Raw genomic sequence first — 19229 nt, 5'->3', positions numbered from 1 at the left:
TCCTGAGCTCTGACGCGCACTCCCTCTGCATTCCTGGGACCCGTCTGCACTGCGACGAAAGACTCCTTGTCAGGGCGCGTGTCCCATGAGGAGCATTGAAACCACACTGGAAATGTGCTGAGAGAGAGATGATGATGATGATGACCTGAACGTCTCTAAGGGGAGCAAGACCCACACCAGCCAGTAGGGGGAGACGCCACCAAAGTGTCCACAGAACACTGTCACAGCCCACTGTCCTTAGGATTTGTGAGAGGCCGGCGCGGGAAGGAGGCCTGTGAACTGCACGGCCTTTGCTTTCCCCAGTGAGTGGGAAGCTAAGGGGCCAAAACTGGAGTTTCTTTGGAAAACAGGGCAGAGACTTGAGTGCTCCTTAGCAGTCTCCCTACACCGAGGCCGGCTTCCCTCTGCAAAAGGTTGAACAAATATTCCAAGAATACTCAAAATATGTGTTTAAAAGGATGCCAAATTGTTGCGCACAAGTGGCGGGTGGTCCCGTCTCCCTCAGCAATCTCCCGCCCTCTCTGCATACAGCATTCTGAGTTGACTTTCGTGGTCTCTAGCCCACCCCCCCCCCCAAACCTTAACTACTACAGACAATTCTTCACATCTGATGAAGGCAGGGCCTGAGGGAAGCCAGAAGGAGCTACTGAGCTTCCTCAACAGAAAAAGTGAGAGGGTCACAGGGAGCTTGAAATGAACCAGAAACTGAAGCCTGAGAGGCTGTTCGTTGAGTAAGAGAAGACAAGGTCTGCCCTGGTTGGGGGCTCAGCTGGTTGGAGTGTCATCTGGTACACCGCAAGGTCGCGGGTTTGGTCCCTGGTCGGGACACAGCTGGGTTGTAGGTTCGATTCCCACTCGGGGCATGTATGGGAGGCTACCGATCAATCTCTCTCTCACTCTCTCTCTCCCCCCCAACCCCTTACTCTCTCTCTAAAATCAATAAACATATCCTCCAGGGAAGGTTTTAAAAAATGTTTAAAGACTGGAAAACCTATCTTACATTGATGGCAAAGATGGAAGCTTTTATATACCGTTGGTATAGACATTTTGATGGTCATCTAGTATCAACATGAACATGCCTGGCAATTAAGTTCCATACCTAAAATTCATCCTATAAGAATATTACCCTTTGTGCATAAGATATATGTTCCAAATGTTTCCTGAAGCATTTGTTTGTAACAGAAAAACAAACAAACTCAACTAAGCAAATGGCCATGGCCATGGAATGAGGTGATATTGTCCAACTGAAAAGAATAAACCGATGAAAGAGATGTTGACAATGTACTGGTAAGTAGAAAAAGCAAGCTCACGACCCCCACGTCTGGGATGGAAAAAGGAAACTCCACCCGCATATGGGTTTGTATCATAAATGCATCTTTGAGAAGGCAATGGAACATATCTGAATGGCACATATCACTGCATGGGTGGTCTATCTTCTCAGAAAGACAGGAAATGGGATTGTGGAGAGGGGGATGGCTGTTCCAAATGCCCCCCATCTGAGGGGAAAGGCTCTGACTTCCACTGTATAGTGGGGAACAGGAAACTGATGCTCCGTTGCCAGACCTTACTGAAGGCTCAGGATGGCGCCTGAGCCAAATGTCAAGGTTGTCTCCTGCTCTCCAGTGGGACTTGGGATGTGAAGGAGGAGCCATGTGCGCCGGACGGAGCGTCTTCTACCACCCAGGTTGCTTAGGCTAACTCATCAGAACGTCCCAACCGTGAGTGCCCAGGAGTCCCTGTTTTGCAGGATAAGAGGTAGGAGGTCCAAGGTCACACGAGAAGAGCAAGAAGTCTAAACTGACTCCTTAGGGTGCCCTCGGTGCTCTCTCCTTCCTCATGGCCCTCTGGCTGGGGCACATGCCTCTGGGACAACCTTGACCCCAGACAGAAGGTGCCTGGGTCTCGGAGTGACTTCATGGAGCAAAGCTCTTTACCCCAAATCATCGGCCAGCTCAGACTTTTCCACAAGAGGAAAGCAAACTCCTACCTTGTGGCAGCCCCTTGACAAGGCACGTTTATTTTATTCTCTGCTAAACCACCATGCCGATATCCTAATCAAACCGGTTTCTCACAGAGGAGTAAAGAAGTTCACTGAAAACGTGAGAGGACCGAGTCTGCAGACCTAAGTGAAATAGTACTAGGCTTGACCAACTTTGTATATCGAGCAACACAATGTCTGTCTATTCTGAAAGCTACCCGTTTTCTCTCTTTGGGGTGTCTCTCTCTGCGTGTTCAACCTCCAAACATCCCATGTACTCATCACGCGTACACGTTGACTCCTGTTTCAGTATAACGCGTACTATTGAGGGTGGCACGCCGAGAAACCGTGATTTGCTAGGAGTCGGCAGGTATGAGAGGGGGCAGCTGGCTGTCCCGGTCCCAGACTGAGGCGGGCGGGCCGTGCGCTGCCCTGGGCAGGGCCGGTACCTGTGTCCGTGGTCACAGCCGGAGTCGTTGGAGCTGTTGTGTTGGCAGACGACAGGATGCTGCTGTATCCTCGTGGCGCGGCCCAGGCAACGTCCGGGGCACTGGGAGAGAAGCACAGCTCAGTGACAGCCTGCGAGCTCCCGCGGGCCCTCTGAGGGTCGGAGAGAGCGGCCTCGCCCAGCCCTCACGCCGGCATCGCGGCCCTGGGCTTGCAGCCTCCAGAACTGCAGGAAAACTAATTCCTGCTGTCGAGGGCACCCCCCCTGGGGTGGTTTGCTGTGGCAACCCTAGAAGACTAATACAGGTTCCTACACATGGCATGAACGTTTTTTTCCAGATACTTTTCTTACAACGCTAGTTGAGGTGGCGTGGGGGATGCGAGATCTGCGCCTCTGGGCCCACGTCACCAGGGCCCCTTGCTCCTTTTTGTGAAGCCTGCGCTGGTCGCTGTCCCCCACCGGCCCCCTTGCAGCCTCCACGGTCAAAGGCCCCACCCTTGTTCACCTTTGTATTAAAAGCCAGAGGCCCCGCGATTCCCAAACGTAACCCGTGACACCAGACCTACGCCTTCACTGTAGAGACCAACCCCTTCTTTCCCCCAAATTAAAAACATATTATTAGATGGTTTCACCCGCATGTGGAATCTGAAGAACGAAGTACACGAACAAACCAAAGAGAAGCAGACTCGTGGTTACAGAGGACAGACCGATGGTTGTCAGAGGGGAGGGACTGGTGAAAACAAGGGAAGGCGCTAAGGACAGCTGGTAGTGACAGAACGGTCATGGGGACGTAAGCACAGCCCGGGGAATAGAGTCAATAACAAGTAATAACTGTGCACGGGGCCAGGTGGGTGCTGACAATATCCAGGGGTCACTTTGTAAAGTGCTCCATGGCTATCTCACCACTGTGTGCACCCCTGAAACTAACACAAAATAACACTGAAGGACACGTGTCGCTGAAAAATAACAATTTTGAAAATCTATTAAACACAAGGTGGTGATGATGATGATGATGATGATGATGATGATAGCACTGTCTGGACATCTGGACATGAGCCCCGTGAGCCTTACCTGGCCCCCCGGCTCCATGACACACGGGCGGCCGGAGCATGGCCTTCTCCCCGGCGGCCTGCCTCTGGGGTCACACGCGGCTGCAGACAGCGCCCACACAGAGCCACTGGCTTGGGTGCGTTTACATGTCACTCGCCGGATGCGGAACCCTTTCCCGCAGGACACGGAGCACTCCGACCACGCACTCGTGAACCACCTGGGGACAAAAACAACAGCTCAGTAAGGACTGGCATGCCAGGCCTGCGTCTCATCATGGTGTGACTGTCCTGCCTCGATGGGTGGGGCCCCAGTACAGGTGATGCCTGGCCCTCTCCTCAGACAGCCTCTTACCAGGGGGGCCAGAGAGTCAGCAGGACAGACGACCCACAGCGGGGTGAGGCAGGGCTGTCGGCGAGGACCTAAGACCTGTGTGGCCCCGGGCGCCTGTGACATGATCCACAGAAAGCGCCTCGCAGAAAGCCCGCCACAGAGTCCAAACTGTGGTGCCTTTGCAAACAAGCGAAAACCCGGTGCTGATGGGACCGGAAGAGGCTCTCCACGTACCTCGAGGGGCAGTCCCGGATGTGACAAGGCTGGGACCCCGCCAGAGGCTTCTGGAGGTGACTGCAGAGGGTCTCACTCACTTCCTGCCCGCCGGCCAGCACACACCGGGGTCTCTGAACTCGGACTCCCGCGCGGCCGCAGGTGGCAGAACATGGTGTCCAGTTACCAAGCTTCCAAAAAGGCTCTGCGGGGAGGAAATGAGATGTCATGACGGCCCCGAGTGAGAAATGCGTGGGCTGGCTGGGACGTGGCTGAGGACCACCACGTGCTGTTTTCCGCTGTGCTGCCTGTCTCTGCGGAGTAGCGCTCAGAGAGCAAGCCATCACGGAGCACAAGGGGGTCCTTCAAATCTCATTTTCCCTCCACGAGCTCAGTGCAGTAACTGGTGGGAGTGACAGCCAGGAGGGGGCCCTTGGACCACAGCCTGGGAGGGGGCCGAGGCAGGCCGGCGGGATCCGCCAGAGAAGTCCCAGGGCGAGGGAGGCGGTGCGCGGAGCAGCCTCCACTTCCTCCGGCAGAGCCAGGAGGACAGGAGAGGACAGCCTCTCCGGGGGCCGCAAACGGGTTCAGCTTCTCAAAACGGGATCAGGCGGCCCTGACCGGGTGGCTCACTTGGTTGGAATGTTGTCCCGTACACCAAAAGGTGGCGGGTTCGATCCCCAGGCAGGGCATGCAGGGGAGGCAACCAACCGATCAGGGGTTCTCTGCGTGTGTGTCTGTCCCTTCCTCTCTCTGTAAAATCAATACACATATCCTCGGGTGAGGATTTTTTAAAAAGTGGATCAGGTGGAGAAATGAAAGCTGACTTGGCAAGGACCAGGCCTAAGCAGGAAGGTTACAGAGGCACTTCCGCCCCCTCTTCCTTTTCCACTCACGCCTCCTCTGAACTGCAGGTGAGTCCTGCCCCGGCACCAAGAATTCTCCCTGAAGACGCCTGGAAAGGTAACAATGGGAGCGTCCTTCAGGAAAGCGGAAGCCGCTCACCCCCAGCAGCTACTGCTTTTTCAATCTTGGCCCCGCTGACCACGACCGTCCCCGTCCCTCCGACACTCGGTAGAAAGACGAGCTCGGGTGTGATGAGGACAGAGATCTGTGTGGGATCGGGGCACATGCCCGAGTTCCTTGTAACCATCACAAGCAACAGACAGCGACCAGCTCCATCCACGGCTCCCTCACGCAGCCAAGCCATCAACTGGTCCTCCAGTTTGTCTCCTGACTTTTTGAACATCTGTCATAAGCAGCACGGGGCATCATTTGTTGGGTCTGGTGTTACTGTTTATTTAAAACAACCTTTTATAAATATCCGAGCTTACTGAGAACCTTCCAGGTGATGGGTACAAATTAGGTACTTTAACCTCAATTTTTCATTTCCTCCTTATGTTCACTTGGTGAATCCGATTATTTTTATCGACACCCAGTGTGCTGGCCTCAGGAGGTGGGGCTGGGAGGTGACCAGGCCATTCCCTCGTGAATGGGATTAGTGCCCCAATAGAGAGGCCCCGGGGAGCTCCCTCACTCCTCTGCCACCTGAGGACACAGCAAAGGGATGTGGACTAGGAGCCAGGAAGCCAGCTCTCCCCACACACCAGATCTCCTGGTGCCTTGATTTGGGACTTCCAGCCCCCAAAACCAAGAGAAATAAATGTCTGTTGTTTGTAAGTTACCCAGTCTGTGGTATTTTGTTGCAGCAGCCAGAACGGGTTAAGACAAATGTAGAATGAAGGATAACCATGCATATAAAAGAGAAGGAGAAATATGTTCTATAAATACCCCCAGACAAGGATGTCATACATGACAGAAGCTGGGTGGCTGATGGACCGCTCAGTGCTGCACTCTCTGCATCTCAGGAGCCGGAAGCCTGGAAACCGGGCTTCTAGATCCCAGTCTGCAGACTTATATTCCACGGGATACATTCTGCAAATGGCAGGGACTGGCCCAAGGTTTCAAAGGCTGAAATGATGGAGCCACGGTTGTTCCTGTACAATTGGTGTCGTGTAGCACAGGGTCCAAAAGGAGTGTCTGTGTGTCCTGCCTTGACCTACTTCTGAGCTCTAAGGAGCTGCGACCCTCCGTATGGATGCCTGTGATTCTAGAATTGCTGGCTTTCCCAACGCTGCCTCTCCCCCTTGGCCTCCGGGAGAGTTTGGCAAGCCTGCAGTGCTTAGGTTCGGTTCTCTTTACCAAGCACTGATATGGAACTAAGTGACTACATATGTACGGATAATAAAATCCGCAAGAAGAAAAAAAAATATGAAAGGATGGATTCCAGAATTCGTAGCCAACCTTCCCTCTATTAATATGGGCAAGAATTTTGAAACTGGAAAACTAAGAGCTGTGTCCTCACAAGTAACGAGGCCCATTTGGGGTATGCGCTCTGTGGGCTCTCTCAGGACTGCGTCTTCTATCACAAGCGTTTCAGTATAAAAGGGAAGGGACTGGTGAGGGCAGAGGGGAGGGGCAAGGGAGAAGGCTGGGGCCCCCCAGCAAGCGGGGGGAAGGTACGTTGGGTTGGACTGGAGTTGGGGTCCGGGGTGAGGCAGAGGGAGATGCAGAACATGGAGGGCCTTGAGTCTGGGCAGGAAGGGGTGCATCCCAGAGCGGGTGCTTGGGCAGAAAGTAACAACCTCCTAAAAGAAGAGCTGGTGGTTAATAGGGAAAACCATTTCCAATCCGTTGCCTTTACTCAGCTCCAGAGGCAACACACGGGGTCCTACGTCGGCCAGGATGCACCCGGAGAACGACCGGAACGGGCGCTTACCCAGGAGATCCAGGACAGATGCCGCCGCCGCCTTCCCGAGGGCATTGGTGGCCCTGCAGACGTAGGTGCCTCTGTTTTCGAGGGACAGGTTCTGCAGCCACAGGGACCCATTGACGAGCACCGAGATGTTGTCACTTAGAGGTCCCCCTCTCTTCACCCACCTCACCGCGGGCCGAGGGACGCCTTTGGAAGAAAAACAACGGTGACAAAGGCAGATTCCTTTACGAACAGGGCCCCGGGTCGTAGGACAAGACCCACTGAGCACGCGGACCACAGCCCAGCCAACGGCGTAGGCACCTATAAGAGGAAAAACGGCCATTTCTGCTTCGATGGCTCCTTGAGGGCAGGCGGGGGGTCCGGTTACAGCCAAGGGCGCTCTCTGGTCCACAGAGCACCTGATCAGTTTACGTGTCCAAGTCCAGGAGCCAGAGGCAAAGCAGGTGGCGTCGCTGTGTACGGGGAGGGGAGAGAAATGTGGAGCTGAGTGTGGACATGGGGCGGGGGGTCAGGAAAGAAGAGCTGCGGAAAGCCAGGGTGGACGTGCAGACAGAAGTCCCCCGCGCTGGGTTGTCACAAAGAAGGCTTTGGAAAACAAAACCATCTAATACGGATCTTTAAATTGTTCTCTGTGTGCATGCAATGAAGTGTTCCTCCTTCGGGAGGAATATGAACTCTTCCAAGTAACATCTCTGGACACTGAGGAAGCATGAGGAATTAAAAGAATTTCTCCCCCCAAATCGTGAGTAAAGGAAGGATGAGGGTGAGGAGGGCAGGGAGCAGGAGATGCAATAAAAGGGGGTAAGGTGCATGCCTTTGCCATGACCCCAGAATCTACGGTCTTGCTTTAAAGATTTGCCACAGCCTTGGCCAGGTAGCTCAGTGGGTTAGAGCATCATCCAGATAGGCCAAGGTCGCAGGTTCAATCCCTAGTCAGGGCACACACAAGAATCAACCAGTGATGCATCAATAAGTGGAACAATAAATCTCTCTCTCTCTCTCTCTCTCTCCTTTACTCTCTCTAAAAATCAATACATTAAAAAATTGTTTTTAATTTATAAAAAAAATTGCCAAATGCTTGGTAATAATAGACGTCTTGCTATGAGCAGAAACTACTCAAGAAACTGAGTTTGGCATCTTGGTTGATGGGGGGCAACAGAGAGCCAGAGTGAGAGGCAGGGGCGCACGCAGCGTCAGCCCCCGGGAACGGGCACAAGTGGGTTCCCCAAGGCTCTGCCGTTGCCAGACTCGGGAGCTGGCCGGGGTCAGAGACGCTCACGCTCAAGCCTACACCTGAGAGCCACAGCAGCCCTCCTGCACAGGCAAGGGCAGGAAACGTAGTAAAAGCTGGCAAGTTCTCAGATGCAAACGGAGAGGCAAGGTCTTCAGGGCTGTGGAAAGAAGAACCCAGAAGCATCGTTGCACATGTGAACACTCCCGAAGCCCGGGGAAATTCAGATGCGACCCTTCAGACCGCTGCGCTCCACGGCCTTTCAAAACTGCAAGTGTTTGCTCTGTTGAAACAGCTATAAAATGTCAGAAAGAGTTTAAACTTACTTATCTAACCTCAAAGACAGACTATTTCCCCCCAGACGTACAGCGTTGAAATATTCAAGTCTGTTTCCACAGCGCTGAGATTGCTTTTGGAAGGCCACTGTCGTGGAAACAAAGTTCAGATCAGGAGGGGCTGTGGAACATGCGTTGCAGAAAGTCCGCACCTCTGGGGCGTCTTGAAAATAGTCACTGTTTAAAAAAAACTGTCCTTCATTTCTGAAAGGCCCACGAACTAGTCCCCACTATCCAACGCTTGGCCTATTCAGACCACGCTGCAGTGCTGGAGTTTTCTATCAATATGTCACGTAGATCATACCTGCACATTTTCGTTGGTTGGCTGGTTTCTTCCAGCCACCCGACCGTCCTATGATATTCTGTATTTTTCACATAAGACGATTAAAAGTGTCAGCTACCATGAGTTACCTCCAGGGCATATGAAGAAACGATATCGCCAGTCAATAAAATGAGAGGCAAACTGAATACAGAGTCAGCAAACCACAAAAGGAGTCACCACTGATCGATGGAATAAATAAACAAGAGTTCAGACTCGGCGACAGGGAAAACGTGTGAATGCTCCACGTTCCCAGCACGGAGTCCTCTCTGGTCCCCACTGCAGGCCTCGCCTGCCCAAGGCAGGACACTCCGAAAGGAAATCTCGTCTTTTGCATTAACTGTATACCTTTTCGTTCTTTCTGGATATCAAGAACTATCCATCCATGGGGCTGTCTCCAGAAATGCCTCCGAAAGATGAGGCTCTGGCGTTTACCAGTCACATGTCTCTGGAAGAGCTGCTGACGTTCTCCGCCTGTTGAAGTTCTTTCTGTTCTTTCGCAGAAGGACGATAGGAGACTGACCTCAGCTGGTCCCCCCAAGATGTCATATGAGGCCACAGCAACAGTCCGGGTCATAGCATCCATCCCCAGCTCTATCACCGAGAGTCGTTCCTCGATGGTTTTTAAAATAGGTTTCCTCTTGCTGACTCAGGTCCTCCTCCTGGTGGGGCCACCCCTGACTTCTCAGGAGCCCTGGACTCCTGCTTTGCTTGGGACGGGGCTGCTCCCTGGAGCTCCCCCAGTCCTATTTCATGAGCCCCACACAGTTCACCGCTGGACCGTTCTCCGGGGTCTCATTTATAGGCCAGAAAGGGGCCATGCTATTTATGGCACATTTTACCTTCAAACCCCAAAACGCCCCCCACCCCCAATCTTCCTTGAAGAACAAGACTCAAAGTCAAAGCCAGAGCTTTGGTTGATTCTTATATGTGCCCAAACCCACAACCTTGGCGTATCAGGATGACGCTCTAACCAGATGAACCGAAGAGCCAGGGCGTTTCTGCAGTCCCACTCCCCTCTGACAATTTATCTACCCATCTGGTAGGCAGAGCGTGCCTTCTAACACACAGCTTGGGTCCTCCCGTTGCTCAGCTGCTAACTTTGCTGGTCTCTGCACCGCCGGTAAGAAGAAGGCTAGGGTTTTAGCCGCAACCCGCTGCTCTAAACCCACCTCTTCTCACTCTGCCTCACGCCCTCTGCGTGAAGTCACCCAGAGCCGCCTGCAGCTTTGCAAGCCAGCCAGGAGCTCTACTGCTGCGACGCTTCTGCATCGATGCCGTTTCTTTGGCTGCAAGGGGCCTTTCTTTTCGTTCCCAGGGGCTGGACGCAGTGGCATCTCTTCTGCAAGCCTCTTTAATCCCCAAGAAGCCTGTATGGTTCCCTCCTCCAAGGCAACGGTGCACTCGGCAAACACTTACACCTCTGCATCTGTTACATCCTCTTCGCCTTGGTTGTATCAAAAGGGAGACCAGGTTTTATTCAACTCTGCGCACTTGGACAACGAGGCTGGGCCTAGCAAACGTGTGCTGAACGGATGGACAGAATTTCCAACCCCCTGGGACAGACCGTTTGACTCAACGTGGGACGAAGAGCAGCGGGGGCTGGGAAGGCTTGTGTCCCGGAGGCAGAAGTAAGAAATCAGGAGTGAGCATGGAGGGGCATGGCCTTTGTGGGTGGGAGAAGAGGCTTTAAATGTACTTAAAAAATAATTTCAGCTATTTCAAGAATTTTAGATGCTATAAAAAAAGAGAGGTAAACATCGTAAAGGGGATGAATTTCAAAAGCCACCTGATCAAGAAAATAAGTGAGCTGTCATTTAGAACATGGTGGGAAGACGAACATGGCCCGTTCATTAAACAGTAGTAAGCAGGCGATTCTTACAATTCTTTCTTTCTTTCCTTTTTAAAAACCCTCACCTGACAATATGTGTATTGATTTGAAAGAGAGAGCGAGTGAGCGAGAGAGAGAGAGAGAGAGAAAGATTCATGATGAGAGAAAAAAATCAATCAGTTGCCTCCCTTACACGCCCTGACCAGGAATCGAACCTGCAACCTCTTGGTGTATGGGATGAGGCCCAGCCAAGCCAGCCACCCAGCCAGGAGAGGTTTTCTTTTTAAGTGTTCTGAAAATCATATGCACAATTTTGTGGGTAAATGTATTTTTCTGGTGGGATGGTTCTTTTGGGGGCGTGTTCGAAGGGATTTGTGACAGAGATGTTAAATCACAACCACTAAATTCCACACGATATAATATAGACGAATAGTTGCTGGACGGGGGAAAATAGCTGTCAGAGAGATGAGGCCGCGTTTAGGAATCTAACCACATACCCTTGCTGCACCACAAAAATGTTCTCCCAGTCCTCCCCAGGAAGGGACATTATTAAATGCAGTAGAGAAAGGTAATAACTCAGTCTGACGCCACAAGGACGCTGTGGAGCAAAGACGGAGCTGAGCTGCAGCTCCAACGAGCTGAAGACCAAGAAACACAGGCACCGCAGAATTCACCCACAACAGAAAATCGCAGGATAAACACGCAGCGCTCTCACTAAACATCGACCCTCGGGAAAAAACGCGGCTGTTGGTATTGACTGGTCCTTTTCCTCAGACGGAACTTCCCTTTCTCACCAGAAGGTGGCAGAGAGGGTGCAGGTCAAACTTTTTTTCCTCCCATATTTAGAAGACAATTAAAAAGAAAAAAAAAAAATGTTGCCTCTTGCGTGCCCCCAACTGGGGACCTGGCCCACCACCCAGGCATGTGCCCTGCCCAGGAATCGAACCGGCGACCCTTTGGTTTTCAGGCCGGTGCTCAACCCACTGCACCACACCAGCCAGGACAAACTCATTATAATTAGTAGTCAAAAATGTCTGAAGGGCAACTGAAAATTAAAAGAAAAATGTATACATGCTACTGATCTACGGAAATCATCTCAATTTGCACTACAAAAATATAATTTCATGAAGCAGTGCTCAGGTTTGTGGATGTGAGTCCTCGTCTGTGACAGGAAGTCCCCTCTCCTGCTGACACAGCACCTTCCCTGTTTCAGAGGCGGGGCCCCGTACAAGCGAGTGGCAGAGCTGTCCGGAGAACGCGCACCTCGGCCCCTTCAGCAGCCTCCCACCTGTCCTTAAGACGGCGACTCTCCGTGACAAGCTGAGTTAGCTACGGCTTCTGCGCACAAGAAAACACAGTAAGTTCACTACAGGTTTATTTAAAATGGCACCGAGCTCAAAACAAGGCGGGTTTATTTTTAAAAGGAAAGGACTCCTGATGTGTTCCTGGGGTCCGGTCCACAGGGGATGCCTGCCAGCTTAAAAAAAAAAAAAAAAAAAAAAAGACCAAATGGGACCAGTTCTAATAAGAGCTGAGCACACAGGGGGCGGTGGGACGGGGGCAGGACAGGGATGGACCACAGGCCAAGGCTCGAGGCTTCCATCCCAAAACCGGTTTCCACTCAACCCACCCCTGACTGACTGCGACCACCACACCACAACCCTTCCCGCAGCTCATCCCCCTGAAAGCCTGATTTTAAATGATCGTGAAAGTAAGAAATTAAGAAATAATGTTGAGGTTTCTCTTAATAGAAGTCAGATCCATTTTGCAGAATGCTCTGCAGGTGGAGGGCTTTGGGAGCTCCAGACATTTGTGGCTTTGGCAACGGAAAGTTCCGTTCTGCCTCCCTCCTCGCTGCGGCCAGAGAACGCCGGGCCCGTGGAGGAATGGTAGGTGCGTTTTGCCAGAAAACTCATGTATTTGTGGGTGGAGTCAGCTGGGAGGCTGGAGGGGATTTTTTTTTTCAAACGTCTGTGTAGTCCAAACACGGCAGTGACTTCCAAGAGGTGAAAAATAATACCTTGGGGGTTAGCAAATTTCCACTGTTTGTGGAGCCAGAGGAGCCAGTCTGGACGCAGGGCAAGTCGCTGGCCCTTGGGGGTGGGGCCAGGCCTGAAGCCTGGACGGACCGGTGCTCGGAGCCTCTCCTTCCGCGCACCTTCGCGGCGTGACCGAGCACAGCCGCAGAGGCTCCCCCAGTTCGGGGCTCTCTGGGTCACGGCCCCGGCCAGGCTCGTCCTGAGTGGCCACCCCTACTGCCACCCCATTAGAACATGGGGGCCAGGACAACACAGTTGTGCAGAGAGTTAAATCGATGCACAGCAGCTCAAGGGCATATGCGAGGTCACCTTTAAAGACTAGGTCTCCTCCTGGCTGCTGTGGCTCAGTGGACTGAGCGTCAGCCTGTGAACCAAGTGTCGCAGGTTCGATTCCCAGTCACGGCACGTGCCTATAGTTGTAGGCCAGGTCTCCAGTTGGGGGCGCATGAGAGGCAACCACACAGTGATGTTTCTCTCCCTCTCTTTCTCCTTTCCCCCTTCTCTAAAAACAGATAAATTAAATAAAATAATTTAAAAATATTTTTTAAAAAAAGAGAGTGGGTCTTCCCACTGAGGAGTTGGCAGTGTCTCTGAGAAACAGATGGAACCTATTATTCACATGCACCCCCAGGCCCCACACGGCGGCCACGTGAGCAGCCCAGGACACTGACCTCAGTTTGGGGAAGGCAGGGGGCCAGGTGAAGACTTGAGAACCTGTGGCTTAAAGGGGCTGCATGGCCCAAGAGGAAGGCAAAGGTCAGACGGAAGGTGTTACTTCTGTCAAGGAAAGGCCGAGTCCGATGGGCAGCAGGAAGACATAGTGAGGCACAGACAAGTGAGGGCCTGCCAAGGACGGTCCAGGATGGAGCGTCTCGGCCAGGGGACCCTGACGCTGTTGTCCCCCTGGCCTGTTCCAGCCGGCGGACGCGTCTACCGATCTCCCACAGAGGAGCTCACTGCTCTGACTGCCCCCTCACCCAGCAACCGCCTGCCTGGAAGATTCACGTGAAATGGCTGCGGCTGTAGGCACTCCAAGAGAACTGGGGGGCCTGGGAGTTCTCCAGAGAGTTTTCTGATCTTTCCAGTGTGAACAGGACAGTGTGCAAGGCAGTGACAGTCCTCACTGGAAAGGAGTAAAGAAGCATTCTCTTTGCCCTGGCCGGTAGCTCAGCTGGTTGGAGCATCGTTCCGTTCACCCAAAGGTTGTGGGTTCGATCCCCAGTCAGAACGCATACGGGAGGCAACCGATTCATGCTTCTCTCTCTCTCTCTCTCTCTCTCTCTCTCTCTCTCTCTCTCTCTGTCCCTTTCTATCTCTCTAAAATTTAAAAAAAAACAACACACACACAACAATGTGTTTTACACACTGATCTTGTGAGCTGGTGTGAGCTCACCCCTGAGAGACAGAGCCACTGTCACTTCCCCGGGAAGTCAGACTTTTAAGACGGCCACACTGCGGTCTAGGTGTCTCTGGCCACCTGCGCTCCCACTGGGAGTGACCACACTCACCTCTTACAGGACACTGGATGGTCAGGTTTGCTCCCAGGGCTGCCTTCACAGTGCTCCCGACCACGACGGACACAGGGCTGCGCTCCAGTCTGGTGACGTTTCTTTCCACGAACAAGATGACGGGAGTCTCTTAATCCAAAGGAGACAGAGAACTACGTTAGGTTCAGGCTTCGGCGCGTCGGTCACCCGTGCTGCGTGGGGCAGATGGTGGTGTGCTCGCTCTCCAAGAGCAGGGGAGAGTCCTGGCTCTCTCTGCACCTCGATGGGAGGGGTCTGCACAGCCTGGGGGCACTCACGGGACAGACAGATGGACAGCTGGATGGATCCAGTCAGAGATCCCTACAAAGACGCACTGATGGCAACAACCACATGTAGGCTATGGGGATATTTTGGTTGTATAACCAAGTCCCTCTCTGATACATTTGATACCCTGATAAAGGAGGAATAATCCAGAAGGAAAGAGGGCCGGGGGCAATGTCTCTGCAGCGCAGCCTCGGAGGAGCTAAGAGACCAAACACACCAGAGCCAGCCAGCACCTGACTCTTCTTTCCAGAAAGAAAACTTGAAAAGGAAAACCCGCATCCAACTTGCGTGGCGAAAATGATACAAACAAGGTCACAAAGCGTCAGGGACCCAGTCAAGGACTTGAATTTCCCTGGAGTTTTGAGAACTATGTACTTTGAACACCGGGAGTCATGAACCCCCTCAGGAAAGTCACCTGGTGGGGCCTGAGCTGGCAACGGGAGGAAGGCACGAGAACACCCATTCTCACCATCCCGCGCCTCCCAGACTGCGGGAGGCAGACGCTCTGGTTATCCAGGGCTGACAGAAGGTGGGTGTCAAGGAGGAAGCTGAGAGAGCTCCCCTCTCCCACTCCACCCTCAGCAGGTGAGCCCCCGGAGGGAGGGAGAGGCCACATTTCTTGGACCTGCTTTGTCACCTATGCACAGACCGCAAACGGCCGTGAAGGGTAGCCGGCTGCGTGGCTGCCATGCATTGTGGGCTAGAGAATACCAGCCTGGTTGGAAGACGTGTTCCGTTCTCCCCTGGGGGTCCGGGGGCGGCGGAAAGCTATCCTGAGATTTGAAACACTGGGGGCTCCTGGGCTGGGAGGGGGCTGCAGCCATCACGGCATGTCCTCTGTCCCCCCGCGGGGCCTGGCACCGGATCATCAGCTCATCCGGGAATCTGGATTGTTCTAGGATTGACTTAAGGGGGGATCTGTGAGCTGCAAGGGGGACTTCTATTCCTCGCAGGGATTTTAGAGCCTTGGAATGAATGTTTCCTGGAAAGTAGGTGAAGCTCCCAGGAGACAATAACCCAGGAGGATCAAGTCCTGAAAGCCTCGCCTCCATCCGGAATGCAGGGGAGGGGCTGAGAGTCAAGCCTCCCAGATTCAAGGGGTCCCACTCCCTCAGCTGACAGAGGTGAGGTGCCCGCCACAGAGCCCACCAGGAACGCGTCCAAGTGCCGGATTCTGATCTCTGATCATGTCCCTCTGCTCAGCCCAGCCCAATGGGACCACAGACACCAGATACCACAGAGCAGGGAGCGGGAGGGGGGGCTCTCCCATTTCATGTTCAATCCCAGAGCGTGAGCTTGCCACAAGGAAGCACGGCTTACAACCTGGCCGCCTAAAACTGTTCCTCATACTAAAAGCATGTTTTTATGTCAAAATGGCATCGCTGAGAAGAAACGCACTGATGTACAGGTGCAGCTCCCGTCCAAGCGTTTGTAGGGGCTGGTGGGTTGGCCGCGGGGAGGTTCACAGCAACCTTAGAAGGAGAATTCTCCTCTTTCCTCGGCTGGCGGCCCTTTGACAATAAAAACACCCCCAAAGGAATGTTGTCCTGTTGACCCCCAATTCTTAGCAAGAGAGCTCCAGAAAAGCCGTGTTCCCAGTGTGACCACCAGGTCCGCTGCGGCGACATGACCTGGGAACCAGTGGGAAATGCAAATTCTCAGACTCCACCCCAAACCTGCTGGGTCAGAACCTCTGGGAATGGGGTCTAGAAATCTGTGTTTCCAACCACCCCCCCAAAAGTTTGAAAACTCCTGCTCGAAAGTCGGTTAAAACCGCAACCCCGGGGTTCCAGGCCCCGACAGCGGCCGCACCTGCGTACAGCACAGAAGAGCTCTCCGCGTCAGCGCCCAGGGGACTGGCCACGGAGCACCCGTACAGCCCTCGCTCCTTCCGCGTGGGGTTCCGTAGCTGCAAGCTCCCCGGTCCAGAAAAGGTGATTCTGCAGGACGGTTAGAAAGAAGAGGTAGTCACGTGATGCGTTTAACTGCTCTAGGACCACAGCAAGTCGCAGAGAAAGACAGCAGCAAACTCGGGCTGCCAAGGATCCCACAAGATGACCAACGGGCAGAAAATCACACGGACCAGAGGGTGGAAAAGTCTTTCCTCTCAGCTTCAACGCACAGAAATGGTAGATGCAGCCGGATGGAGCTTCCAGACCCAGGCTCCTTACCTCAGGCTGCACGAGAGGAGACTTTCCAAGGTGGACTGAATGCTTCGTCTACCACATTTAAAAAAAAGACAGACCCACCACCCAAATCCTCCCTGACCAACTGCAGGTGTGACTTGTTGGGTTTGGATTTTCACACTGGACATGCGTGGGCCTGGCAATGGCTACTGTCTCCCGTCCGGGTGCAGGCAGCCAGGCTGAGGCCGCACGGGGCTGGAACGTGACGTCCTGCTCAGAGCCAGGGCTCACGCGTGCGAGGCCCTCAAGGCCTCCCTGTGGCTGATGGTCACAGACGCGTCAACACCACTTGGAGAACCAGAGCCGGTCACCAGCATCCCAGCAAGCTAGCTAACTCATCAGGGAACAGGCAAGAGTGTCTGTTCTGCTTTCATTTTCTTTATTTCTTAACGCGTTGCGGACTGGGATATTTAAATGCCTTTTAATCCTCTGCTCCGGCAGGTTTTAAAATTTAAATATGGTTCTATGGCTAATATTAATGAAATGACTTCACGAAATTAACAATTAAGCTACTACTATCCTTAATAAAAAAAAGCAAATGAAAAATTACTACTGAACGTCTAAATAACCTTATTTAATTGTTTAAAATTACGCGATCAAATGACGAGAATTCTCGCCATCCGAACGCAACATGTTAACAATCTGATGCGGCTTCTACATCACCTGGGCCAGCTGCCCGTACTCTCCTGTCCCCGCTGGCCCATCCCGCTTCACAGATCTCAGCAAGACAGGGACCGTTCTCACTGCTACAGACGGTACGTGTCTTCATGAACTGGGCCACGTCTTCATTCCCCCGTCACTTCGCGTTGCTTGCCTCATGCTCCTGCCGGAATGAACGTCCAATGGCTTCCAGAACATCCCAGAGCCTTTCATCACCTGGAGCGCTTGCATGTGTTGTTCACTTTCTTTGGAATGTCCTTCCTCCTTCTGGCAAACTCTGACCTACCCACTGTGTCCTGGATCAAATGCAGCCTCCGCCAGGGCTGTTCCCAACACTCCCCGAGTTATCTTCGGCTCCCTCTGGGCTCCTTCTGCTCCGGTTCAGATATTTATTTGATGAAAAGTCAATTTCTTCCCACCAGATTGTGATCTTTTCAAGAGCAGGGACCAAATTTTATTCACAGCTGTGCTTTCTCACGGACTTTTATACAGCAAGTTCTCCAAGACCTTGGATGCCAAAGCGTGTGAATGATCAGAATAGAAAGGAATAATGTCACAGAGTCTACACACTAGGAAGACTCAGCAACACACACAGAAAATGCACAAAGGTCGGCAGGAATCCAAACAGCCGCACGTCCCAGGACAAAAACAGGCGTGGGGCAGAGTAGGGCTGGAGTCTGGTTCACTGTCATATCCCTGCGAAGGGGCAGGTGACGAAGAACAAAAGGTTCACTATGGTAGTAACTCTGCTTGAAACATAAGCACCCGGCAGAGTTTTCTTAAGTTACGTCACCTCTATGTTTGTGTGATTTAGCAATTCTCAAATAATCCCTTTGGTCTGCCGGTCCCATTTGGACAGCGCAGGGAAAATCCCCGCGCTGTATAGCTGAGCGCACGACAGAGCCTGGGTCAGCCCTGGGCTGCAGCACCAGCAACCAGGGCTCCTTCAGGGACCTGACCTTGGCCTCTGCCGCACAAACTTGCTCTTCACTTAAAGTGATGACAAAGAGACCTTCCCCCCGGCGTCCCGGCCAGGGAACCTGCCCACAGCCTTCCCTTCCTAGCTGAGACTTCTCACGCAGCGGGTGCCCCGACGCACACAGAAAAATATATCTAAGGGCAAGACTCTCTGTTATGTAAAGGAATTAAACACAAGTTGGACAGATGAATGAGGTAAATTTGGAAACAATGGAAATAAAAATGGATCTTATTCTTTTAGTCGCTTAAAAACTAAAAAACTTAAAAATTTATTTTTATCTATTGACATTAGAGAGAAGAGGGAGAGGAAAAGAGAGAAAGAGAGATTTGTTGTCCCACTCATCCGTGCATTTATTGGTTGCTTCTTGTTTGTGCCCTGACTGGGGATTGAACCTGCAACCTTGGCGTACAGCGATGATACTCTAACCAAATGGGCTCCCCAGCCTGGTAAGATAAAATAAAACCTTTTAACAGCCACATGGAAGCGTTTCAATATCAAAAGGCACGAGTGGGAAGTGCTACGTTAAAATCTCCTCTTTACTTGACCTCCAGGAGTCTCAGCCTCTGTAACTCATGGGAATTCCTGTCGATCAAGTCAAACTTTTTAAAACCCACTCAAGTCAACAAACATGTACTTCAGCTGACGGTGCTCTCCTGTCGCCCTGCCGGACTTCTGTGGCCCTCGGTCAGCGACCACGTCACCGTTCTCAGCCTCTGTTTTCTTACAATTTCTAAGATGGAATTATGGAGCTAGATCAGCAATCCCCAACAGGTGGTCCACGGACCCCCGGTGCCTGTGAGGTCAAAAGGCAAAGCGATTTTCACGGCAACAGTAAGCGCCGTGACACCGGAGCCACGGGAGCAGCAGAGGCGGGCAGAACTGTGCCATCGTAGCAGGAACCGGGGCAGCGGTGCCAGCCCGCAGCGGCTGTCGCGGTATTCTGGCTTCCACATGCTTGCAGGGGGAAAAAAGGCCAGTTTCCCGTAAGGATGTTCTTAATAAAGCAGTAAAACTTACTAATTTTACAACCCTGGAGTACATAT

The 19229-nt window shown here is 52.6% G+C and overlaps 1 protein-coding gene across 1 annotated transcript in view; it reads right to left on the bottom strand.

The window, feature by feature from the left end:
• Positions 1–19229, bottom strand: part of ADAMTSL3 (ADAMTS like 3) — a 108485-nt gene that overhangs the window by 3826 nt on the left and 85430 nt on the right. Inside the window, exons 22-27 of the mRNA XM_090263691.1 lie at positions 16174–16301; positions 14059–14187; positions 6799–6981; positions 4041–4224; positions 3498–3693; positions 2428–2528 (exon numbers count right to left, since the gene is read on the bottom strand). Of these exons, the coding sequence (XP_090119817.1) occupies positions 2428–2528; positions 3498–3693; positions 4041–4224; positions 6799–6981; positions 14059–14187; positions 16174–16301 (921 nt within the window). The remainder of the gene's footprint in view (positions 1–2427; positions 2529–3497; positions 3694–4040; positions 4225–6798; positions 6982–14058; positions 14188–16173; positions 16302–19229) is intronic.

Source organism: Furipterus horrens, unplaced genomic scaffold (genome assembly GCF_987537825.1).
Source record: "Furipterus horrens unplaced genomic scaffold, mFurHor1.1.pri manual_scaffold_16, whole genome shotgun sequence".
NCBI classification, from domain to species: Eukaryota; Metazoa; Chordata; class Mammalia; order Chiroptera; family Furipteridae; genus Furipterus; species Furipterus horrens.
The sequence above is the reverse complement of the archived record's forward strand: the minus strand, read 5'-3'. Positions and strand labels throughout refer to the sequence as shown.